This window comes from Dermacentor silvarum, chromosome 10 (genome assembly GCF_013339745.2).
Source record: "Dermacentor silvarum isolate Dsil-2018 chromosome 10, BIME_Dsil_1.4, whole genome shotgun sequence".
Taxonomy (NCBI): domain Eukaryota; kingdom Metazoa; phylum Arthropoda; class Arachnida; order Ixodida; family Ixodidae; genus Dermacentor; species Dermacentor silvarum.
In genome coordinates this window covers 60102024-60128109 of record NC_051163.1, presented here as the reverse complement: position 1 = coordinate 60128109, position 26086 = coordinate 60102024, and the positions used below count along the sequence as shown (strand labels likewise).

At 45.9% G+C, this 26086-nt stretch overlaps 1 protein-coding gene across 1 annotated transcript in view; it reads left to right on the top strand.

Annotated features, from left to right (window-relative positions):
• Window positions 1-25363, top strand: part of LOC119431571 (galactose-3-O-sulfotransferase 4) — a 51925-nt gene extending 26562 nt beyond the window's left edge. Inside the window, exons 5-7 of the mRNA XM_049657916.1 lie at window positions 14843-15088; window positions 24384-24557; window positions 24965-25363. Of these exons, the coding sequence (XP_049513873.1) occupies window positions 14843-15088; window positions 24384-24557; window positions 24965-25291 (747 nt within the window). The 3' untranslated portion in view covers window positions 25292-25363. The remainder of the gene's footprint in view (window positions 1-14842; window positions 15089-24383; window positions 24558-24964) is intronic.
• The last annotated feature ends 723 nt before the right edge of the window (window positions 25364-26086 follow it).

Here is a 26086-nt window from a genome sequence, read left to right as displayed (position 1 = left end):
AGTCACCCCACTCTAACTTTTACTTTAAGTTCACTCACTGTAATTCACCTTAATTCACAATAACTACCCATAAGTACTACTAATTGACGTTGTAATACCCTTTACTATCTTCTATATTACTACTGATTTCATTAAAGACGCTGATGATGTCACATTGACTTTGATACCACTCGTTGTGAATGACGCCGGCTTTTCTGCCTCATGGCTCATGTAATGCTTTCGCATTAATGACTACTGTAGACGACAACGGTCCGTCTGTACGGCGCAGAGTAAACAGCTTTCCCACTTTCATCTGCTTTCATTGCGATTTGCGCAGCCCCGGTGCGCTGCATCCCGTCATGCTCAGAGTTGCTGCAGATAGTTCTTGCGCGGCGACGTGGGGGAGCGTGTATACTGCTCGAGTGCACGCGATAGGAGTGAGACCGCTGCTCCGGCCTAAGCGGCCAGATGTGCTTCCTGGCGCCGTGGTGGGAACGCGCCTTTCCCGATACGGATGGCACAAGAGCTGAAGCAAGTGGTATACCGGCGTTGTTTCCGCCATGTTCTCTGCTCTGTGCCGAGTAGAACGACTTATATCACTTGTCACGGCGTGACGACGCTCGGCCAACGGCGGTGCCGGTGGCGCGAGCGAACGAGAGACCCTGCGTATACAGGGGCACTATCCCTCACCAGTACACGGGAGCCCAAGCCCAGAGTCCACTAAAGTTTGCTTAAGTGATTTAATAGTGGAGATGTGGTTTATGGTAAATGAAAAAAAAAATAATCACGATAAGTAAGCCAGGGAATGTTGATTCCACTGTCAATCTGCATAAAATCGACAAATTTAACACATGAAAACTTTTCTATAATCGCAATGGAACACTCGCATCACTTATGCTAAAACACTGCGTTGGATCTCATGTGAAGCTTTCATTGTTGTTGTACTTCCTCTATAATAATCATTGAGTAATAATGCAATACTAGTAGCAGTAGGGGTAGTAATAGCAGTAGTAGCACTGATAGGACTTCAGACCCCCCCCCCCCCCCCCCCCGAAATTATTTCGTGCTGGCATGTACCGCCGACCAAAACAACCACCGGCACCGGGAATCTTTCTGGATTTTGTCTACCGTGTGTTTTTCACGCTCGAAAAGACATTTCGGCACACACATTGCGAACTCGGGCTGGATTTTGTCGCAGCGCCCTTGGCACCTCGACTCACATAACGCAAGGAGCCCCATCCGAGCACAAACTTTCAAGGGTTTTTCGATAGCGAGCGGGAGCACTGCGGCATCTCGCAGTAGCCGGGGAATCTACGGAGCGCATGGAATTCAATTCCTAAACTTTATGGGTATAAAGTTCCCATAAACTTATGACGCGAAAGGTGCACTGACATTTCCAAAGGCGTGCTTTAGATTTTCAACTCTGGAAATTTATGGGTTTAATGTTCTTATAAACATGAGGTAACATGCGCGCACTGGAACCCTCGTGTCCAAGCCGTTTCAGAAATGGAAACCCGCGCTCGCAATCTTCCACAAACACGAAAATACTAAATATGACCGTGACTGCCAGCTGGCAGCTGATAATTTCTCCAAACATTTGCAGGAAGGGCGCCCGATGTGATCAATCAGCTGGACCAGGGCAGGCAAAGTAAAAAAAGTTGTCGCAGTTTCACCTGAAAGGCGAAGCATCAATTGCGATATCAAATTTGTAGAGAGCTATACGGAGTAATGATATTAACTTTATCAGCTGTATAAACTTGGACATGCAGCAGCACCAGCAACACGCAGAACTGTTGTCGACGCCGTCGGCGTTTTGCCCGCGTTCGCTCAAAATGCGTGCGGCGTTGGTGACTGTTGCCGGAGCCTCTGATATAAATAGGCACTTGGTGCCGCAGCTAAACGTCGCCTCCCTTCCCTCCCCCTCCCCCAAGGCCTCTCGCGCGTCGGAAGAGGGCGCGTTTGCTCTACATATGTGGTGATTGTAAAGGAGGAAAGAGACGCTTACTTCTGCAGCCCTTAAAAGAGCACGGCGCAGAACGCGCGTTTGTTCTCCGCCGTGCGTTCACTCCCCGTGAAAGCGCGCGCCCCTCGTACCCTTTCACTCGCACATACAGCGTTCGGCGCGCGGCGACGATTTCATCTCCATTGACGTCATACGGAACCTCACGGCGACGGCGACGGCGACGCCGACGGCAGAAATCTGCTTTTGAGTGTCCATATAATTGCTATCGCAATAATAAGAGAAAACAGAAGAAAGTTAACGGCCTATTTTTGAGGCAGTTCTTTTTTGCGGACGACAAGGTCTGGCTCTCCGTGGCCATAGGGACAGTTGTCCTATGGATTTAAGCAAATCCCCTCTGAAAATATTGGTATTTTCAGAGCGCTTCTTCATTTGTGAGCTGATTGTGGAGATACATATCTGAAGAACCATTTGGATGTTGCCCCAGTAATAGCTCGCATTTGAGTCCAGATGTATAAAACCAAATTATAGAAATTTGTGGTGAAGTTATCAAAGAAAGCCTAGGTGCAAAAGTAAATGGTGCAGGCCACTTCTCCATATTTGCTGATGAGACGACGGATATTGCCGGTATCCAACAGTTTACTGTTTGTGCAAGGTACCTAAACAAGGATGCCAACGACATCGAAAGAGTACTTTTAGGTTTTAGCACCGGAATAGATGCCCTCTCTCATTGCGACTGCAGGTTCTATGTAAATGTGTAGAAACGGCTTCAGATTCTAGCCACCCTTCCAGTGACCACTTCAACCGCAGATAGTATATTTTTAACATGAGATTAGAAAAACTACTTGCGCTCTACAATGTCTGAAGAACACGTGGTTAGGCAGGCAAAGTAAAATAAGAGAAAACAGAAGAAAGTTAACGGCCTATTTTGAGGCGGTTCTTTTTTGCGGACGACGACGTCTGGCTCGACAAGGATGCCGACGTCCACGACAAGGATGCCGACGTCCACAGAGACGTCGACATCAACGTGTCCGAAGTCATTGACCGCTTGACTAAACTTCCCCGCCGAGTGAAGTTTGTCCTTTAGATACCGAAGCGGCAAAAATCAATGCAAGTAAAGGTTCTGTTCCTTCAGGTCCATAAACGCGTAATTATGAAAACGTATGACTGTTCATTAGTTTCTAAAACCGCAGAAATTATCGCTGTTTATTCAAACAGGTAGCATCATGATCAAAGTTATGGTGAGAAAACGAAAATTACGAGGACATCATTAACAAATTTTTGCCGACCTTGTTTATTGAAAGCCCGGCCCTTGCGGCGTTTCCCAACAAACACACTAGGATATTGGGTAGTTTAACTTGCCGCATCATCTGTAGCTTTCTTTTGGTCTTTCCTTTTAGCTACCCACTTTTACTTCTTTTTTGAGCCGAAGCAATACCCTTCCTTAATTTTGGGTGCAGAAAATTTGTCGCCGCTCTACAGGCAGTTAAATTACACATTTTCCTACTGATTTTTGCATTATTCCTCTATTATCTACCCATATGGTGCTGTCGCGACCGCCGCATGGCCCAAGTACATATCGCGAGTTACTATCAGACATAGCGCAAAAAAGTACGCACAACACTCACGAAGACACGACAGACGCGGACGAGCGCTACTACCAACCGTTTATTTCAGTCAACAAACCCTCCGATTTCTAAGGTGAACCACGTACACCAGTGTCACGCCCCTTTCCCATGCGAGGTGATAAAAAGAAATCTAAAAAAGTTAACAGTACTATCTCCCTCAGGCAACAGAGTTCAAGTAGTTCAGTTCGGCACTGTGCAAAAGAATTGACGCTTCGCTTATACAAATATCTGAGTTCTTGTGGATGTAGAATGCTTCTAGAGCCACTCGAGCCTTGTAGCTTGCAGATTTTCCTAAGATAGTGGTCTCATAAAATCGTGCCTCGCAATCACACGTAATGATGTGGGCAACTAAATGTCCATACTTGTCCTCTTTTTTCTTTGCGTTTAGCGCATGCTCCCTGAGCCGGTCGTTTATGCACCGTTCGGTTTGGCCGATGTACACCTTCCCACACAACAAGGGGACGGAGTATGCCACTCCTGTCGCACACCCCACGGAGCGGCTATCATGGCTGGTTTGGCAACCTCCTTTCCTGTCCCCGCAAATTCGAGGGCAGAGCCTGGATAGCTTATTAGGAGCCGTGAAGACCACAGGAATACGATGCCTGTTCGCAACCTTCTTCAGGTTGTGCGAGACCTGATGCATATAAGGCATGGCTACGGGTCTCGCCATCCATCGCTGGGTATCAGCCGTTTCTGCTCCAGCTCTGTTTACCTACTGCAGGATCTACACTCGGCCACCGCAACAACAAGCAACTCAGGGAATCCCGCTGCTAATCTGATTGTCAAAGCTATGCTGCATTGAATGCGGGCGTGACTTACGGAGCGCAGCATCCATACTTTGTAATCCGATGCCCCTTTTTATTATTTTAGAGTGGGCAGATTCAAAAGGCAGAGGACACTTCTTAATCCGTGGGAGGTACTCTCAGCAAACATGGCCTACACTAAATTTTAGCCTGAGATCCAGGAATTGTAATCCCTCAGTTCCAAGCAATTCATGAGTGAAACTCAAACCCTGCCCAGCTTAAATAAAAACATCAAAAATACTTCCAGGGGCAGTGAAACCGTCCTCTTTCTTTAAAAGAATTAAAAAGTCATCGACGTACCGAAACACTTTGAATACCTTCCCCCCATTAAAAGCCAAATCAAGCGCACTGTCAATATCAGCTAAAAATATGTAGCATAGAATCGGAGCCACGCCAGACCTAATACACACTCCTCTACGTTGCAGAAAAGGCTGCTCGTTAAAAACAATCAATGTTACACTAAGAGAAAATTCTAAAAGATTTAAATTATGAACCGACAAACAAGCGGAGTTTCGGAAATCGCATTCGCCACTCTGTTCAATGCACTTCCTAACAGCAACTAAAAGCTTATCTTGAGGTACTGAATAAAACAAGTCCTCAACGTCGACAGACAAGCCATAATCTATACTCTCGTTGTGTTTAACATATTCAGTGACTTCTTCAGATTTCCTCACGCGGAAAGGATCAACAACCGTGAGTCACTTAAGGTTCTTCAGTAAAAACTGACTAACATTCTTTTGCCAAGCCCCCCCTTCGCTCACAATGGTTCTGAAACGGACATCTACCTTATGTGTTTTTGCAGAAAAGAAAAGCTTCAGACTGTTCCCCTTACTATTTCTAATAGCACTAGCAAGATCATTCAATTCCAAGTCCTTACAAAATTTGATAAACTTAGTCTTAACCCTCACTGCACTTTTTTAAACAGCCACAAAGTTCTTGTCCACTGCCGCTTGGGCTTTTTCATTGAACATGTCTTTGGGCATCACAACAAATCCACCTTCCTTGTCAGCTTCTAGAAGAACCAAACTGTTCTGCCAAACTGAAAGAAACTAGGTTAGACCAACTAGGCCAACAGGCGGTCCTTCTGGAACATATCACGATTTCTGCGATCATAGTTTTGTACTTGCCTGGATCGTCTGTCTTTCTATGCGTAAAGCTACTACTATGTGTGACTGCGCAACATGTCTATTTGTCTTGTTATCGCATTACATACAGTGACGTTTGCTTAAATACTTGGATTTATTGGATACTTATACATATATTTAAACATCTTGTTGCGAGGCTTTGTGTATACAAACAGTGCATTTTGTTACCAGTGACACTTTTGTGTCCTTTATCAACTTGTATCTTCGCACTTGTATATTCCATTCTATTTTCGCATTTCTAATGTACATCTTGCAGAACTCCTGCTTCTTATATGTACTCACTGTTGCGACTATATTATCGGTGTAATTACAATACACGACCGGTAACAACTGCTCATTCGCAATCTATTGCAACGAAGGACAGCGCCATTGAGGTTTTTCCCTGGCCGTTGCATATGTACAGTCACGAGCCAAAGTTTGTGGACCAAAGGTATGGTATGATGGTATGATAAAGCTTCATTACGGTCCCTCGGAACGCGCGTCAGCACATAGCGGGGCGCTCCCACGTCGGTACAGAAAGGCCGAGCCTCTCTTCTGCCACGATTTTATTTTTTTTACTGCGATAGCAATTATATGGACACTCAAAAGCAGATTTCTGCCGTCGGCGTCGCCGTGAGGTTCCGTATGACGTCAATGGAGATGAAATCGTCGCCGCGCGCCGAACGCTGTATGTGCGAGTGAAAGGGCATGAGGGGCGCGCGCTTTCACGGGGAGTGAACGCACGGCGGAGAACAAACGCGCGTTCTGCGCCGTGCTCGCTTAAGGGCTGCAGAAGTAGACGTCTCTTTCCTCCTTTACAATCACCATATATGTAGAGCAAACGCGCCTTCTTCCGGCGCGCGAGAGGCCGTGGGGGAGGGGGGGAGGGGGAGGGAAGGGAGGCGACGTTTAGCTGCGACATTTATATCAGAGGCTCCGGCAACAGTCACCAACGCCGCACGCATTTTGAGCGAACGCGGGCAAAACATCGACGGCGTCGACAACAGTTCTGCGTGTTGCCGGTGCTGCTGCATGTCCAAGTTTATACAGCTGATAAAGCTAATATCATTACTCCGTATAGCTCTCTACAATTTTGCTATCGCAATTGATGCTTCGCCTTTCAGGTGAAACTGCAAGATTTTTTCCTTCGCAGCCTGGCCATTCCGGCTGAAATCAAGAGCGCAAGCCTACGTGCGCGTGATGGACCAATACAACATATTAAGCTAATTCGGGGCCATGCAGCTGCGCTTGAATATATTTAAATTTTTTGCTGATGCCATGGTTACCAAACTTCTGCTCGCGACTGTACAAAAAAGTAAACAAGGTTCTTTAATGAAAAAAAATTTATCAAAATATTTGTGCTCAACTTTTTCTTTTCATAGCCCTTGCGTTTTTCGCACCAGCTGTATGCACTGATTTGCTGGTTTGGAACTGATATTCTATGATGTTCTGATGTTCTAAAGTTCGTGTGATATTTTCTTTACTAATTAAATAGACAAAAAAACGCGGAAGCATTGATATCAGTTATTTCTGCCACAATTTTTGGGACGTACGAATATATTCTTGTATGAAAAAATACATATTTTACTTGACAGTGGGTAGCACTCAGTAGTTTGTTTGCAGCCTCTAATATACAATGACATTGGCAATGGCAATGCAGTTACTATTGATGTATTTGATCTCTCGACCAATTCTATAAGGAGGAGCCCGCGCTGCAACGTGCGCCCCCCCCCCCTCCCGCCCGTCCCCCCCCCCCCTCTCCGAACAAGATTTCTGGCTATGCCACTGTGCAGTGAAGCAGGTCTTCGAACACTGACCAGTTACAGATGATTGTCTGCATTAACACCCGTCGCTTACCAAGAGCTTAGAAAAGGTGTTCGGCTGAAAAGTAGCAAATTTTCTTTAGAGAGCCACTAATTTCTTTTGTTCACAGGAACCTCCCTGAGAAAACTGACGTCAATCCGAGCATTTGTTGAAGTGATTTTACTCTTTGCGGTGTCGGCCATTTTCGTTATGGCGCGGTTTCGCCAAGGTCACTGCCAATGGCACCGAAAATATAGCCATGCACCTAAGGCATTCGCTTTCGAAAAACAGAAATTCCGTGGCAGTGAACATAACTCGATTAGGCACCTGCACGCAAATGAGCAAATGGACTCGTAAACTGAGGCCAACCGAGATTAAGGGTGTCAATCATGCGACTGCATATCTTGAAACATGCGCCCATCGCGACCATTTAGCAATCTTACATTATTATTTTAGAATCAGCTTTCGAGAAATGAAGCGATAAAAGGGCATTTTTGCTTTTCTGATTCGATCGGACAAAAAGTTGGACGAGGAAAAGATGGACGGTAGGGGAGGGGGGGGGGGGGGCGGAGGCCGCTCTCTCAAGATTCTGCACCCGCTTTCTCGAAGCGGGGCTGAGCCTCTAAACGACTATCAAGAGCAGCAAAACTGCTGATTCACAGTAGACTAGCTGGCCGCTCGTCTTATACGCTCGGCATTTATCAGATCAGCCATTCCTGATTCGCGCTCGTGCATGCTGGACGGTGAAAGCTGTTGGCGTGGTCCCTATTTTTTTCTTTTATTGTTAAAACATGTATTCTGTTATCGTCCAGTACACTTCGTGCGTCATCGCGCGAATTTCGAATCTTAAAGGTCCGTACGCCACGTGGTGTAAAAGCTGTGAACTAAAGGCGATGTCCGGAATTGCTGGGGTTGTGTGCCGTGCTCCCTTAAGGGCTGCAGAAGTAGGCGTCTGCCTTCTCCTGACGCACGAAAGGCCGGGGGGTGGGGGGGGGAGGGGAGGCGACTTTTAGCTGCGGCACCAAGTGCCTATTTATATCAGAGGCTCCGGCAACAGTCACCAACGCCGCACGCATTTTGTGCGAACGCGGGCAAAACGCCGACGGCGTCGACAACAGTTCTGCGTGTTGCCGGTGCTGCTGCATGTCCAAGTTTATACAGCTGATAAAGCTACTATCATTACTCCGTATAGCTCTCTACAAATTTGCTATCGCAATTGATGCTTCGCCTTTCAGGTGAAACTGCGACAACTTTCTATACTTGCTAACGAGAAAACTGTTCATTCCGTCCTTCGCGTAAGACGATCGCTTTCAAGATATAGAGCCAGCAGCAATGTTTTACCATTAAAGTTGCTTACATCCTTTACAAAGTTATTCCTCGGAATTTTGAGAATGACAGCCCACATACATCATGAAACAAAACACCGGCAGCGCATGCCTTTTATGTTAAATCTTCTCAAACTAAATATTAAAAGTGCGAAACAAAAAAATTGACAGTCACTTTAGCATATTCCAAAGATGGTGAAGGCGAAGCCTGTGCGCTCAAGAGACATTAATTAAATTACTTTACATTCTCAATCGAATGCATTGTTACTTTTAGGGGCGAAGCTCCTTAGGGTGTGGGTCGTTCCATCCTCTGTAGTAGTAGTAGTAGTAGTAGTAGTAGTAGTAGTAGTAGTAGTAGTAGTAGTAGTATGTAGCCACCTGTAGTTTTATGAAGTGTTCACTAGATGGCGTTCCGGTTCCGCTTCCACTTCCGGTTCCGGTTCCACTTTGCGCGCGTTCGGTGCGAACGCGGGCAAAACGCCGACGGCGTCGACAACAGTTCTGCGCCTTGCTGGTGCTGCTGCATGTCCAAGTTTATACAGCTGATAAAACTACCTTGAGTCGACCCCACGGCTGCTTCGCATATTACTCAGGGTTTCCCTACGGGAAGATGGTGTAATTTTCTCTCTCGTTCCCGACGCGCGCTCTCTTTATCTCTCGTCCGTAGCTGTCTATGGTTTACCCGAATGATCCCCCGGTGCTTCGCCCACTCATCATCATTCACTTCGTGGATATGCTATGATTTTTTATGACTTGTTTCAAATGCATAAGCATTTCTATGGCTACCCAACGAGAAAACTGTCCGATCGTCCGTCCATCCTCCGCCTGAGACGATCGCTTTCAAGATAGAGCCAGCAGCAATGTTTTCGCCAGCTGTGAAAGAAGACGATGATGAAAGCGAGAGCAGTGGCACGAGCGCGTCTCTGTGAGCACGTGACCTGCAGTGACCAGAACAGTGGAGCAGCCGTGGCTTCGGATCGGAACTTCATCAGCGCACCTATGGCGCCGCCACCTGCAGTAGTTTGCTTGCCTGATCAGTACACATTGCGCCGCCTTCCGCAGCAGTTCGTGTCGCTGCTGTGTAAATATTAACAAAAATATTATTACACTGCTGTGTAAATTTAAGGTTGCCTGTGTAAATAAATTTTGAAAGTGCTCGCTGAAACACCCTGTATACATACATACATACATACATACATACATACATACATACATACATACATACATACATACATACATACATACATACATACATACATACATACATACATACATACATACATACATGCATGCATACATACATACATACATGGTGTTTCAGCGAACACTTTCAAAATTTATTTAAGGTTGCCTGTGGCAGATAGCCCAATTCTAGTTAATGAGCTGGTCTACTCGAAGAGGCGGAGATCGCTTGCACAAGAAATTGAAATGCTTAATCGCACAATTAAGGACACTTCACTGATTAAATTTTTGACTAATTACCTGATGGCCTATATTGCAATTTACAAATTGTAGCCGTGGACTTCGCAAGGCGGATCCACTTGGAATTAATTCTCAGGATGACACCAGTTTCGAGATAATCATTCCCGAACTTTGCGGGAAAATGCATTGGCGTTCCTGTTAATTCTGTGGTTCAATGCATAAAGCGACGTTTTGTTAAGAAACTAACTGCAACGCCAATGCATTTCTCGGCAAAGTTCGGGAATTAATATCTCGAAACGGGTGTAATCCCGAGAATTCGTTCAAAGTGCCTTGCGATCTCCACGGCTACAATTTGCCATTTGCAACATGGGCCATCAGGTAATTATTTAAAAAGTTAATTATTGAATTTTGTTAATTATTCGATTAAGCATTTCAATTTCTTGTGAAAGTAATGTACGCCTCTTCTAGTAGACCAGCTCATGAACTAGAATTGTGCTATCTGCCACAGGCAACCTTTAAGAAGTTTTGAAAGTGTTCGCTGAAACACCCTGTATATGTATATGCTGTATGCCTGATTGCAAAGAAAGATATGCCGTTTGCCTTCAGTTGTTAACCTCGCGTTTTGTGTTTACGCTACGAAATTTTCTGACCAACGAGAGGTATAAAGCTTCGGTGTAACAGTTATGCGTGGCTCTGCTACCGTAAGCACCAGAGACCAGCGGCGCTGTTGAAAGCCTAGTAAAGCAGTGACAAAGCACACACTTAGTTTCCTGGCGCTCAGGATTTCTTCGCGATGTTCTGCGTAGTATCGCGATGAATTGAACCGGCCACGTTCACGAGCCTCCGGATCTTCATTTCTTCGTCTACGCGAACTCTCGGCTTCCCTCAATCTAAACTCGGGGTGTTCTCTTCTGCGACGCTTGGTTTCAACTTACCTAGCTCTCGCTTCAGTCTTTCGGAAGCGTGTCCAGTTCTCTGGGCGAAACCTGCCGAGCCGCCGCCAGAGGCATCGGCTGCAGTCACGGACACCAGGCGCGTTCGGCGCGAACGCGGGAAAACGCGATCGGCGTTGGCAGCAGCTATTCGCACCTGCCCGGGAGCATGTATTTATTTGCATGTAATAAACCTTTTTTTCGTGACAGTAAAACGCTATGGAGCCCTCTCGGCGCATATACGACATTGCTGTGCCAACGCTTTCTTGCTGAGAATCTGTTTTAGCGGCATTCTTAACCTTCCGTTGCACGCCACCGCGATTTTCGACCAACCACCGCACGCTAAGTAAGGGCAACGCCTTTGTAAGGAGAAGAGAACCAATGGGAGACTCGGAGGCACCGGAACCACCCTCTTCATCCGGTTATCTATTTTCATTGCGCTGGCTCGGTCCGATCGAAACCCTCTCCACTTGAGCGTGCTCCTCGCCTCTTGTCAGTCAATTAGATCAGAGAAACCATTCTGTGTAGGCAACATTACTCGTTTTGAAAGCGAACAGAGGTGACCTCCTATAAATGAGGAGAGTGTTTGATTGGGCTGTTCAGACAACGCGGAGGGTCACCGCCCGATGCTTGCGTCGGCGGTTACGTACATTTGGGGTGCGATCTTGTACGCGTTCCAAAATGGAACGGAGGCGGTCCGTTCCATCGAGCCGCACACGATTGGTCAAATTGATCATCACGGTTCAAACTGACCAATCGTGTGCGGCTCACAGTTCAAATTGACCAATCGTGTGCGGCTCGATGGAACGGAGGCCGGAACGCGTACAAGATCGCGCCCTTGAAGTCAGTAGATTGGAACAAAAGCAGATTGGAATAATTTTACGTTATAGGGACCATGGTGTGTTTTCAAGTTTCACTGAAGGGTACGGTATATCTTAGTACACTACTCACTGCGAGATCGTAAGGCCGGAGCCTGCGCCTGGCAGGCTGTCGGAAGTATGAATGACTAATAATTCCAGCTCTGTGCTGGCCATTAATGTGCTCACGTGCGGCTACGGCGTGTTTATACTGCAAAGACTTTGTTCATTCCATATAGCTTGGTTCCCCGTTTTTTGACAATGAATAGCAGCATTTGGCGTTGCACTGCGTTCACTGGGCTGTAATAAACACAACGCTTGTGTCCAGCGCGCCCTGCGCGTTTTGTCGCACTCTTTGTTGTGAATAGACATTTGATTTGTTGTTTTCTCCCAGATCTTTAAGAACTTTCTGAAGGAATTTGATGCCGTTACCACGAAATAAAGGGGTCGCAGCGATGCATTCATGATGTGGTCTAGCAGGCAGTGTAGTAAATCTGGCATTCGCTGTAAAAGGTGGCGCTAGGTAAGTGGCGGCCGGATCATCAATGTTCGTGATTCAAGCCGAGTGTGCTAAGAAAACCTAAAAAAGTGCAAAAACATTGTTTGTCTGAGTGCGAGGTCACATGTTTACCTGATATTCTTTCACGTAAATTATGAATATTATCCGTTGTTTGCATAAAAAAGTTACGTTTTAGGAGAGTATATTGTAATTTCACTGCAACCAGATAGTTTCTGTACAAGAAAATTGAACAAACAGTGGAGGCGCGCCTGCTTTTATATTTCAATGCGTAACGCCGACCCCTCGTTGACACGCTTTCGGACGTTATCAAACGTCTCGAACCCATGGGAGAAAGGCGCGCAAAATACTAGCGACAAAGCTACGTGACAAAGTTACAACGTAAAGTAGGCAATATTACATAGTGATGCGCCACAGTGCATGCTGAGATGCCTAGGAAGGGTAAACTTGGTTAAAATCATCGCACCACTAGCCATGAGAGAGACCCGCCACAAAGGACACCGTTCGGTCCCTACACGTTTGTCGGTTCGGCGTCCGCTTCAGAAACCAGGAATGCGATGCACACCTGACTTTTGATGCAGAGTTCTTACTCTGCCTTGATAACGCGCACAGTTCATGGGAGATTTGTCCAACGATGCAAACAGGTGTTATCATATAACGAAAACAGGTGATAACATAGGTCAAGTACTTCCTGCATTGTCTTAAATATATTCTTGCTCTGTTCTGATTTTTTTATTTGGTTTGTTAGGTGCGTCGTATTTATTTTGAAGCTAAAGCGCTCAATGAAAGTGAGAAAAGAATTATGGACCTGTTGACGAAATAAGTAACTGGATCCCTATAAATAGACAAGAAGAAGCAAGGGGACACACAAAAGCACAATAAAAAGTTGTACGTACCACGACTGCCTTAGTATGTTCTCCTGTGAATATTATAACTAGAACATTGTTTTCCTTACATTGGCAAAGTGATGGTTTGCAATTCCCTTCACGCTTTGTAAATGTGAATTCAAAAGAAATGGTTTTGTCACGCTCACCAAAATTATCATTAAACTGTTGCACTGAAAAGTGATCATAGTGATTCTTTGCAGGAATATAGAGCAACGCGTGCTTAACGATTGCGAAATACGATAAAGCGTGATGCAATTAGTGTTCGAGAGTATATTGATTGACAGTTAAAATGGGAGATATTTGTCTAGTCGATAATTGCTTCATTTATGTCGAACCAAATGAGTTTAATCATGGGCGAAATATAAAATTTGCGTTAACCAGACTGCGGCTTTGTCGACGTGCCATTTTTCGATTGAGCTTTAATTTTGTGCTTCAGCTCCCAATGCTGCGTTGACCCTAGTTTATTTACTTGGCCTGATGTTTTGGGACTGAATCACGAGATTGAGTCCATCATTACGGCGACGGTGTTTTCTATGGAAGGAGCAAAATATTTAATGTTTGTTTCTCCCAAAATAATGGCATTTATAACATTATATTACTCGAAAAAAGTAGTTGCAGACCGCCATGCTAAGCAAACGCACAGTCAGAGCAAACATTTACTGCCTTACTTTCCTCCTGAGAGGGGGATCAAACGAATTAAAGTTCGAGCGTTCCGGAAGACCAAGGCAATTCTCATCTAACGTATCCGGAAAGCTGTTCACACGGACACCATCGGTTGCGAACGAGACCAGACAGTTTACCAAAGCCACAGTTCCCTAACACTGTAAAAAAAGGCTATCACTGTACAAAGGGTCCGGCTCTCACGACGGTCTCCGTGACCTTCAGCCCGATATCGGTCTCTAGCCCGAATTGAATACGGATCGAATAGTACCAGAAGCGAACCGAAGTGCATATGGAATGCTTTTTTTTTTGTGTAAGAGTGAGCAGCTGTTTTCATCATTGATTTTATAAAACAATATATATTCAAATTCTAGTGTACTCACAACAATAGCCAGTTTCTGTCACTACCTTGCAGGTTATGGAGCGCCGTTCATTAAAAGCGTAAATGGAGCATTAGGAGCAAGTATAAGCAGTTTATTCGCATACCCAGGAGTCACTGGTGAGCGCCATTGATTGAGGTCTAGCCCGAAAAGGGTCTGACTCTCTGAGGGGCATAGCGTGCTACACTACGTAACTTGTGTTTGTATGTTATGGCCGACGGGATTAAATTGGCCGCACTTGTGCTCTAATTATATGCATGATTGCGCACAGCTGGCAACTTCAAATATATTCACTATCTACGAATAGTGAATATTCGATTCAAAGAGCGAATAGAGTATGTCAGTGTTCCATTAGGCATTCAAATGTTTCGAATATTCGCACGGACGACTGCTGTACCACGTGGACAGCGAACATGACGTTTCTGAATGTGGAAAATCAGTTCTACGTAATCGCGTGAGGTGGAGGAAGGCGCATGTAGCTTCGTGCTGCGTTCGAATTTATGACAAGTTTTTTTTTTTCTCCTTTCGTGGCGTCTCTGCCTGACGGTGTCCGATTTTCACGCAGGACGCGCATGGCAAGGGACACTTCATGTCGTACCTGTCCGGGATGCGCACCGACTACGGTCGCATCGGCACCAACCAGATGTCGTTTGACTTGGGCCTGTCCTCCGGGGTCATGAACGAATCCCATGTCGTCGTGGACTTCATCCGGCGCCTCAACTCCGAGATCGACCTGGTGCTGATTGCCGAGCTTATGGACGAGTCGCTGGTGCTTCTCAAGAATGCGCTGTGCTGGACCACCAAGGACGTGGTGAGCGCTGAAGCAACGCAAGCGCCGATTTGTTGCAGCCAGTGAACCATTATTTACCGCTTTGGTCCATTGGAAACGCGGCTACGCCCACATTGTACGTCAGCGGCACACTTAAAAACAACAAAAACAAAATAATGTCGCCTTTGCCAAGTCTAGATCTTGGCTGTGTCGCATGCAAAACGATGGTACAGCCGAAGCCGGTTGTATGTAACCCACATATAACGGAGCATTGTTTATAACGGACAGAAAATCCCCTTAACAATTTTTGTATAAGATCTTTATTGATCCTCTTCCGATTCGATATATCTCGGTTCTACTGTATAAGTAATTCGATATATAAAATAAAAATTTTATGCTATAATGGTCAAGGGGATTTTACTGCTGTTCGTTATAAACAATAATTCGTTATATGCGGGGTCGATATATCCGGGTTCGGCTCTGTTCTAACCAGCTAGTGCAACCCAACATAAGTTTGTGTAGCGAGGTGCGATATCGCTTTAGATAGCTTCGGCGAGCCCGTGGCGTCGGAGGAAGGAGCGAACTCATTCTCACCTTTTTGCAAAATTACTAGCGTGTTCAGTATAAGCTACAACGTGAAGACCCATGGCGAAGTGGTCGCGTGTTGTAGCTGATATTGAGCGCGATAATACATCGGCGAGCGCAAGACATCGTTGCGTTTTTTACCCCGGTCTCTAGATTCTGTGCTAATGCATTGAAAAACACACATAAAAAAGCTTTACATTTATGAGACGTCTTTTCAAGAAAATGAAACACCCGCCCTTGAATACTCACCGTCGTGGTAGATCCCACGCCGGGTGGGAATCGATGTTATGCGAAGCAGTGTGCGGGGAAGCCTTCAAGTTACCAAAATGATCATGAGAGAACAAAGACATAGGCGGCTATTTCTTGACTTACATGACACGCATGTCCTGACATTGATGCAATGAGTCCTCAGGCGTCCCTTTAGCCACTGCCTATGAAGCTTCAGGTGAAATCCTTAATCATGCTCATGACCATGACTTCGACCATCAACCTTTAGCCTTTTCCTTCACTTACTACCACATCCCAACCCATTCCATTGGTTTTTGAGTGTTAATCTTTTTTCGCTGAGTCATTGTCATCTTTTGCTGAGTCATGGTCATGACTTTGGCTTCTACCATCATCCTTTAGCGTTTCCTTCATTTAGTACCCACGTCATAACCTATTTCAGTGGTTTTTGAGTGTTACATTTTTTGCTGAGTCATTAGTTTTGCTGAGTCATGTTTATTATGACTGACTTCTACCATCATCCTTTAGCGTGTCCTGCACTTAGTACTCACGGCAGAGCCCACTTCAGTGGTTTTTGAGTTACATTTTTTGCTAAGTCATTGTCATTTTTGCTGAGTCATGCTCATGACTATGACTTCCAACATCATCCTTTAGTGTTTCCTTCACTCAGTGTCCACGTCCGAACCCATACCAGTGGTTTTTGAGTGTTCATATTTTTTTCAATGGGTCATTCTCATTTTAGGCAGCTGTTTCATGACCTACATGACCCTCATGTCATGATATTCATGTCATGACCTATCATTTATGTTCGTCATACACTCTTGTCATACTATGCCAATTGTGGTAAATACCTAGTTAACGATATGATCATGAGGGCCCCAAGACGTGGGCAGCTAGATAGATAGATAGATAGATAGATAGATAGATAGATAGATAGATAGATAGATAGATAGATAGATAGATAGATAGATAGATAGATAGATAGATACTGTCAAAGTGGCAAGTGTTCGCCAAGAAATGCTTCGCATTTAATAAAGAAAAGGAAAATGAAAGTGCACGCACAACGGATAATGTGTTGCCGGTGGCAGACGAACGCACAGCCCACGTGCCTGTTATCCTAAGTTCACTTGTTACGTAGGACGCCATTGGGCCAAAAATTATGCGGGCCCTGCTATCGCAAACACCAGAGACCAGCAGAGCAGGGGAAAGCCTAGTAAAGTAGTGGCAAACCACACACTTAGTCTAACTTTTGCTGGGCTTTGCCCTTCTTCGCTGGTCTCTGGTGTTTGCGATTTTCCATTGCGAGAAAGTGGAGAGCCCATTAGCACCGTTAGTCCCAAGTCGTTGCATGTTGCGAAAGTTGCTGAGCACCCGCAACCCAGGATCTTCAACCCTTTATGCCGACAGAGATTGGCACACTAAAATTCACTGAATAAGCCTGACGTCGTTACCGAACTGAATGGAACCGCAATAATACAGACGCTGGAGGCGCATTCACACCGTCGTTGCCGCCGCCGGCGTTGCAGTGCTGTCCCACTAACGGCGCATGCGCGCGGAGGAAGTGTCTCCTGATACGCGTAGGACGTTTCACTGCAGCAAAAAGAAAAAAAAAAAAAAAGAGGACGCTTAAGCTTCGCATTAGAGTTACAGAATGGGTACCAAGAGGCAGTCGAGGATGGCAGAAAACTAGGTGGGGTGATGAAGTTAGGAAATTTGCAGGGGCAAGTTGGAATAAGCTAGCGCAAGACAGGGGTAATTGGAGATCGCAGGGAGGTGCGTTCGTCTAGCAGAGGACGTAAATATAGGCTGATGATGAAGGTTCACCTATAAGAGTGGAACGCGATTGTATTCAAATATCCCTGACTGCTTCTCACGCTTCCCGGCAACTACAGCTTAAGTAACCTTATTGTTTACCCGGAAACACTTGCGGAGAACGCTATGTGCGAAGGCGAGCTTTCTGGGCCGATCCTGGATGTAGTCCGCAGCCGCACAAAAAAAAAAAAAAAAAAAATTATCTTTAGGTTTCTCTTATTTTTTCGTACTTTTAACATTTCAGTGTGAGAAGATTTATCATAAAAAGCATGCGCTGTCGGTGTTTTCTTTCATGACATTTGTTTGTAGGCTCTCATTCTCAAAATTTCGTGGAATGACTTTGTCAAGAGTGTAAGGCACGGTATAGAACTTTAGCGATAGAATGGTGCGGCATTATATAATCCGCATATACCGCATTTCACATAGCAAGGCGTGGCATGTCCATATACCTAAATATATGCCGCAATCTTCGCTCACAGGACGCCAACGCCGGCGTCAACACCACATTTTTTGCGAAACGCGCGCCAACGCTATCGCTTGAATATATACAGTGTACACAATAGTTTTAAGGCGAAAGTCCTTACATGTCTCATTATTCAGTCGACCTTCAACGTCCTTGAGCGAAAACCGTGTCGTCGGCACGAAATCGTACACGACGACGACTCGGTGTAGTAATTTACTTACTACACCGACTCGGGATCTTGTCTTAGCCAACACTCACGCAAAAATTGTGATGGTGTGCGGGTCACCGTCGTCACCGTGTTAAGATAGAGTTCATTCAGGCACTCGAACCCAAGACCTTCGGTGGGAGTAGAACCCTCGAGCTTTTGTGGCAGTAGAACCTACCACCTTTGGCGTTAAGGCGTAGTTAATTAAGGTACAGTTATTTAATATAGAGTTAATTAAGGCACTCGAGCCCACGACTTTTGCTGGGAGGCGCACCCTCGACCTTTGGTGTTAATTAGGGTGAGGTTAATTAAGGCGCAGTAAATTAAGATAGTGTCATATAAGGCACTTGAACTCGCGACCTTTGGTCGGAAAAAATAAGTAATAGCGCATTCGAAGGAGCATGTGGAGTAATTAATTAATGTCTCTTGAGCACACAGGCTTCCGCCTTCACCCTCTTTGACGTATGCTAAAGTGATTTGTGTTTTTTGCAATGATGATGTGACAGAGGCACTTTGCATAATTTTCTAGTGATACATCTCTGTACGGCCAGCTTAATGTTCAATTGCACGGCCTCACAAGCTGTGCAACAAAGTTATATATTTCATAAGACCCCCTTAGCTGGTTTGGTTTCCCGCATGAATTGTGAGTAAACGTCCTTGCGACCGCTTCGTTATAGGCACAACAAACTATGAGTGCTTCGAAGAATTCCCGTAAAAGCATACTTCTTTTTACCTAATGTTGCCGTCAGCATGAAACAAGGTTGTATCTTCAATATTGTGCGCGATACAATCGCAGTATAAGTGATCTTAAAAAAAAGTTGTCGCAGTTTCACCTGAAAGGCGAAGCATCAATTGCGATAGCAAACTTGTAGAGAGCTATACGGAGTAATGATATTAGCTTTATCAGCTGTATAAACTTGGACATGCAGCAGCATCGGCAACACGCAGAACTGTTGTCGACGCCATCGGCGTTTTGCCCGCGTTCGCTCAAAATGCGTGCGGCGTTGGTGACTGTTGCCGGAGCCTTTGATATAAATAGGCACTTCGTGCCGCAGCTAAACGTCGCCTCCCTTCCCTCCCCCTCCCCCACGGCCTCTCGCGCGTCGGAAGAAGGCGCGTTTGCTCTACATATATGGTGATTGTAAAGGAGAAAAGAGACGCCTACTTCTGCAGCCCTTAAGCGAGCACGGCGCAGAACGCGCGTTTGTTCTCCGCCGTGCGTTCACTCCCCGTGAAAGACGCGCCCCTCGCGCCCTTTCACTCGCACATACAGCGTTCGGCGCGCGGCGACGATTTTATTGCGATATCAATTATATGGACACTCAAAAGCAGATTTCTGCCGTCGCCGTCGCCGTTGCCGTCGCCGTCCCCGTCGCCGTGAGGTTCCGTATGACGTCAATGGAGATGAAATCATCGCCGCGCGCCGAACGCTGTATCTGCGAGTGAAAGGGCGCGAGGGACGCGCGCTTTCACGGGGAGTGAACGCACGGCGGAGAACAAACGCGCGTTCTGCGCTGTGCTCCCTTAAGGGCTGCAGAAGTAGGCGTCTCTTTCCTCCTCTACGCGGCGACGATTTCTTCTCCAAATGACGTCATACGGAACCTCACGGCGACGGCGACGGCGACGCCGACGGCAGAAATCTGCTTTTGAGTGTCCATATAATTGCTATCGCAATAAAAAATTGTCGCAGTTTCACCCGAAAGGCGAAGCATCAATTGCGATAGCAAATTAGTAGAGAGCTATACGGAGCAATGATAGTAGTTTTATCAGCTGTATAAACTTCGACATGCAGCAGCACCAGCAACGCGCAGAACTGTTGTCGACGCCGTCGGCGTTTTGCCCGCGTTCGCACTGAACGCGCGCGGCGTTTTTATATAAATACGCATTTGGTGCCGCAGCTAAACGTCGCCTCCCCTCTCTCTCTCCCTCCCGTCCCACCACAGCCTTTTGCGCGACGGAAAAAGTCGCGTGGAAAGGAGGAAAGAGACGCTTAATCCTGCAGCTCTTCAGGGAGCACGGCGCAGAACGCGCGTTTGTTCTCCGCCGTGCGTTCGCTCCCCGTGAAAGCGCGCGCCCCTCGCGCCCTTTCACTCGCACATACAGCGTCCGGCGCGCGGCGACGATTTCATCGCCGTTGACGTCATACGGAACCTCACGGCGACGGCGACGGCAGAAATCCTCTTTGAGTGTCCATATAATTGCTATCGCAAAAATTTGCCGCGTATCTACGTGCTTCGCTGCAAATGTCGTCTAAAGACGATAGTCTTCTGCCGGCCGTAATACATGAGTGCTGGTCTGATCCGCGGCCACCCATGCTGTTCTCGTACCATTTCCGTCCTGGCGTGAATGAACAGATTTCATTTTACCGCATTATTTCATCAAGCGGCCATTTATGTTTTGCCCTGCCTCAGACAGCGCTTCCTTTATGTTGAATCGGCCGCATCTGGCTGGCATTGATAAAATTGGGGAGGCGCTGCGTGAGACATGGACGCCATCTGGCAATACAGCGGGAAACATGAGCTTGTGCAGAGGGTTTCTTTCCTCCATGGCAGAGGGCGCTCGTCGGCGCGCAGTCGGGGAATGACGTTCGTCGGCGCGCATAGCATGGCATTTTCAACGCAGCTTAAGAAACTAGAGATATGCGTAATATTTACTTTGTGATCGATAACGTTCACAAGTATGAACAGCCGTACCAGTTTAAGTAGTGTGGGCGGTAAGCAAGTGGTCCAACTTTGGCCGGGTGGCTGAATCGGGTGACAGACAGACAAACAGACAGACAGACAGACCAAATTTTCAGCGTTTAAGTTCCCCAAGAAAGACTATCGTCTTTAATAAAGTAGTTGTTAGTGGGCGACTCGAATTTGCCACGTGTGACCAAAAGTAAGCAAGTGTTACACGTTCGTAAATCGTGAAGGCGAAAGCCTGCCAGCTGTCGAAGAAGGCGATGACGAACGCGCGAGCAGTGGCCCGAGCGCGAGGGGCAGTATGGGAACGCTGGCGTGATCAGCGGCATCGGAGCCGGCTGTGGAAGGAGACGTCGACGAACGCGTCTCTGTGACCACGTGACGTGCGCAATCGGGCACGCACTAAGCACACCTTTAGTAAGCCACGAACGTGGAGCAGCCGTGGCTTCAGGATACCATGCTCGTCTCGCACAGCGGAGGCCGGGTTCGCTTCCCACCCAGGCAAAAATTTACCAAATTTTCTTTTCAAAGCTACTAATTTACTTTGTTTACGGGAACCTACACGAGAAATGTGACGTCAATGGGGGAATTTTCAGGCATGTTTTAAATTCGAAGCATTTCTTGGCGAACATTTGCCACATTGACAGTATCTATCTAGCCGCCTACGTCTTGGTGCTCTCATGGTCATTTCGTTAGCTAGGTGTTTACCAAAACTGGCATAGTATGACAAAAGTTGATGACGAACATAAATGATAGGCCATGACATGAATATCATGATATTGTTTATTGTTTATTTTTCCATAATTTACAAAATACAATTATACATGGTAAGTACAATCGGAGGTCCCAAAGTAAAAACTGTCGGGGGGACCTCCTAGCAGAACGTAGGCAGGCGGCGAGTACATTATACAGCAGACAATGGCGGATTAGCAGTATAAAGATACATGATAAAATATGTACATGAAGATTATGGCAACGAATAAGAATAATTACATGTTGTTTAGAACAAAGAACTCAAAAGAATGAAAACAAGGATATCAAACCAATTAATTATCGAATAAATAAATTTTAAGACATCTACAAAATGAGTACATCTTACATGTTTTTAAATCAGGCGGTAACATATTCCAAAGTGATATACATGAAAATCTTGCTGTCAGTCGGCCGTAGTTAGTTCGTACTTTAGGTAAAAGCAGATTATGGTTAGTGGAAAACCTGGTCTTATTGGTATTCACAACAATCACTAAAACTGGGAATACATAATTCATGATTTATAAGACGATACATGATGATCAGCATTTTATAACTAACAAGTTTACGTAGAGGTAAAAAAATCAGGTTACGAAAAATGGCGGCTGATGGAGACGAAAATGGGTTGAAGGTGATGAGTCTTAAGGCTTGCTTTTGCAAACGTTCAAGTTGTCCAAGATTCGACAGTACGTATTTCCCCAAGAAGATAGGCAGTATGACAGATGACTATGAATAAATGCATAATATAAGGAAAGAAGGATGTCTGTTTCGAAGTAAAACCGTGTTTTGATGATCACATGAATGCCAAAAGAAATTTTTTGAATCAGGGACTGAGCATGCTCACGGAATTTTAAATGTTTATCCAAGATGACTCCAAGAAATTTCGTAGACTCAGATGTATGAATGAGGTGACCATTAAGTGTCACCGCAAGGGACGCAATCAGTGGCGATAACTGAGGGGAACGAAACACCATGAATTTTGTCTTCGATGGATTGATGCGCAATGCGTTCGTTACGCACCATGAGTGAACGTTGTTTAAGTCAACATTTAGTAAATGTTGCAGCGTAAGTGCATTCTTATGTGTGGTAAAAATAGTGGTATCGTCAGCATAAAGGAGAGAGTTAGTGTGTTTCAATCTGAGCGGTAAATCGTTAATGAATAGCAAGAACAAAAGGGGCCCCAAAATTGGCCCCTGGGGAACACTATGTTAGGGATTTTTGGTGTTGAGAGACAATCATTTACCTGAACAACCTGCGTTCGGTTAGTAAGATAGCTTTGAATCAGCTGCAAAGGTGGCCCAGATATGCCGCAACAGTCAAGTTTATGAGTGAGGATGTGGTGATTAATTGTATCAAATGCCTTCGTGAAATCAATAAACACAGCTCCAAAAAGTAGGCCCTGATCTATTGCTAGCTTAGCTCTTTCAGTGAAAGCGATTAGTGCGACTTCAGTAGAGAGGCCTTGTCGGAAACCGAATTGATCATCAGATAATAAGTAAAATTTGGATAAGTATTTCGTTAAACGGTTGCAGATTAGTTTTTCAATTGCTTTACTAAAGAATGGTAAAATGCAAATTGAGCGATAGTTGTTAATGCATTCGCGATCACCTTTCTTAAATATGGGGATTCTTTTTCCTGCTTTCAGGCTTTGCGGAAATACAGCAGCTAAAAAAAGTTTGTTAACTAAATCGGCCAAGATTGGCGAGGGTTCTTTGGATACAAGTTTGATATGGGAAGGGTAAATTTGATCAAGTCCCGGGCCGGTAGTCTTTAGTGACGAGATAATACTGTTAACTTCTGGTACAGTGGGGTACAGTAGGTCATGAAACAGCCGCCTAAAGTGACAATGACCCCATTAAATAGATTAACACTCAAAAACCATTGGTATGCGTTCGGACGTGGACACTATGTGAACGATAGATAGAGATACTGTGAAAGGCGCAAATGTTCGCCAAGAAAAGCTTCGCATTCCTAGAGATCAAGTAACATATAAGTCAGTATGGGATCATTTCCAGCCCCAAAATTGCTTGCTGCGGATCCAGTGCGGAGCTTTCCACCCCATCTCTGTTGGGGTTAAACTCCTGTAGGTCCACTGTTACATCAGTACGCAAATATTTCTTGTCACCCGCACGGGGCCTCATGCAAAGACATCCGCAGTGATATTTGATAATCTGTGTTATTGGAGTCCTCCTGACTAGCCTGCGGTTCTTTAAGCATGAATGTTTTTCCTACGCCTCCACCCCGCAGTTCCGGATTAACCTGTAAAAAGACAAATTTATCTCAACATCCCAATGGTGGTCATGAATTCAAAATTTCTGGCGAAGCGGGCTAGGTGATAAAAACTCATAAAATGTGCTTATTAAACTTCTGGAGCCTCGCGATGTCAGTATGAATTGTTGGCCATTCTACATGGTGGTGAAACTTCACGTAGTGACTCATGGTAACGCCAGCATTATGCTTATTTAAGCTTTTTTTTTTTCTTCTAGAGTCCTAGATGGACACGTGGTCGCGTGCTTAAGTTTTCCCAACCGTCCCTATTCTCTATATAGTGGTCAAATTCCTCTGGCCACAAGGTGGCGAGCTGTGGTGACGTCACTGTGAAACTTCGCGCAGGTGAGCTTCCAGCAGAACGCGCGGAGCTCGCAGGTTCTGCCAAGCCGTATCCCGGACAAGGCCCGTCGCGCCATCCTCACGGCCAACTACGTGGACGTGGCGCTGTACGGGTTCTTCAAGAGCAGGCTGCTCGAGGAGATCGCAGCGTTTGGCACCGAGCGAATGAAGGAGGAGGTGCGTGGACAAGCGCAGTGTTACAGTTCGCAAGTTCAACAGTTTGCAAATTCGTATAGTTTCTTACTTAATCTAATAGTGGTGCGCGAATAGTGATTTCCGAGACCAAATCGAATACGAATCGAATGGTACCAGAAGCGTAATACTTAGTACGTTATGGAACGTTGTTAATTAAAGGTACAAATATAGCATTAGGAGCAAGCAAGTGGTTTCTTCGTATCCACAGGACTTTCCAGAGAGTGCGAATGATCGCTGTATAACCTGTATAGTATGGCTACCTAAGCGACATAGCCTGCTCCATTACGCGAGTTCTCATGTATCTCGCATCTCAGGGCAGACAAACGCTACACTCCGCATGTGCCTTCTCTTGACGAAGGGCGTGCTACTCAAGTGTATGCTTCGCGCAGGTGTTCGCCCTGCGCAAAACGCGCATGGCTATGTACGGCGATTGCGTGGACTCGGAAGATTCGGCGGACAAGGTGTTCCCGCCGCAGTTCGTGTACCGCGCCGACGTGGTGGGATACCGGCTCAAGAACGTCTCGCACGTCGTGCCGCCTTCCGCGTGCCGCCAGCTGGCGGCCAACGAGCTCCTCTTCACCAACATGGTGCGGCGTCGTCAGCTCATGGACATCTCGGCCTTCTACTTCGCCCGCTGGGGCGCCGGCCAGGGGGCAGCACCGGCGACGTCTGCTGCGGCCTCGTCGGTTGCGATTCTTTCTTATCGCTCCAGGTAGCCTGGAGGGCTGTCTGCGGATGGCAGAAGTAACGACTCGGGCGTCATTCGGCTTTTCTTCTGAGCAAGAAGAAAAACAATGTGCATATAAAACGTTTGATGATGACGAAGTTTGGTTGTATTCTGTCTGTGTTCAGGTCAAATGGGCGATTTACAATCTATTACAGGAAAGCTTTTTGTTGGCCTAGTTAGTGCATAATCCAATTCCTTGCCCGCTGTGTTTTTTAAACTTTTGTTTAATTTAGAGAGTCATTAGAGGGGAGCATTCGCCTTTATTGTAAAGCATGTTTCTGCAACAGCAAAGCAGCAACACTGTCGTGAGAGGAAACTTGTTAAACCATAAAGATGGAAGTACGGAAGTTTCTGTACCAGCTCGCCTGACGTCATATGTTTTGACGCGGTCTACTAGAACCCAGCAAATTACTTTTCGGAAATGATATCAGACAGCGTACCGAACAGTGCGTTTTAAGAAACCAAGAGACTCTGCCCAGGAAGTTTTCATGCTCTCTTAGTGCGTCCAGACCGGACCGTGGGTGAGAAGTACTCTAAAATTCGTGGCCTCGCGTTGGCGTACAGGCGCCCATATATCGGCGCGAAATTCAAGCGAGGTAAAGTTTGGCCGTCATATTCTCCTACATTATTCAACACTTTACCACCTGAAAAAAAAAACAACAGTGCCTTTTAAGAACCTAAAATGATTTCGCGTTGCTCTCCAGTATCCCTTCAGTAGCATTCCCTCGTGAATTGTGGTACATGGCGCCGTAGTTTCTCACTATAACACTCAGAGGGTAATCTG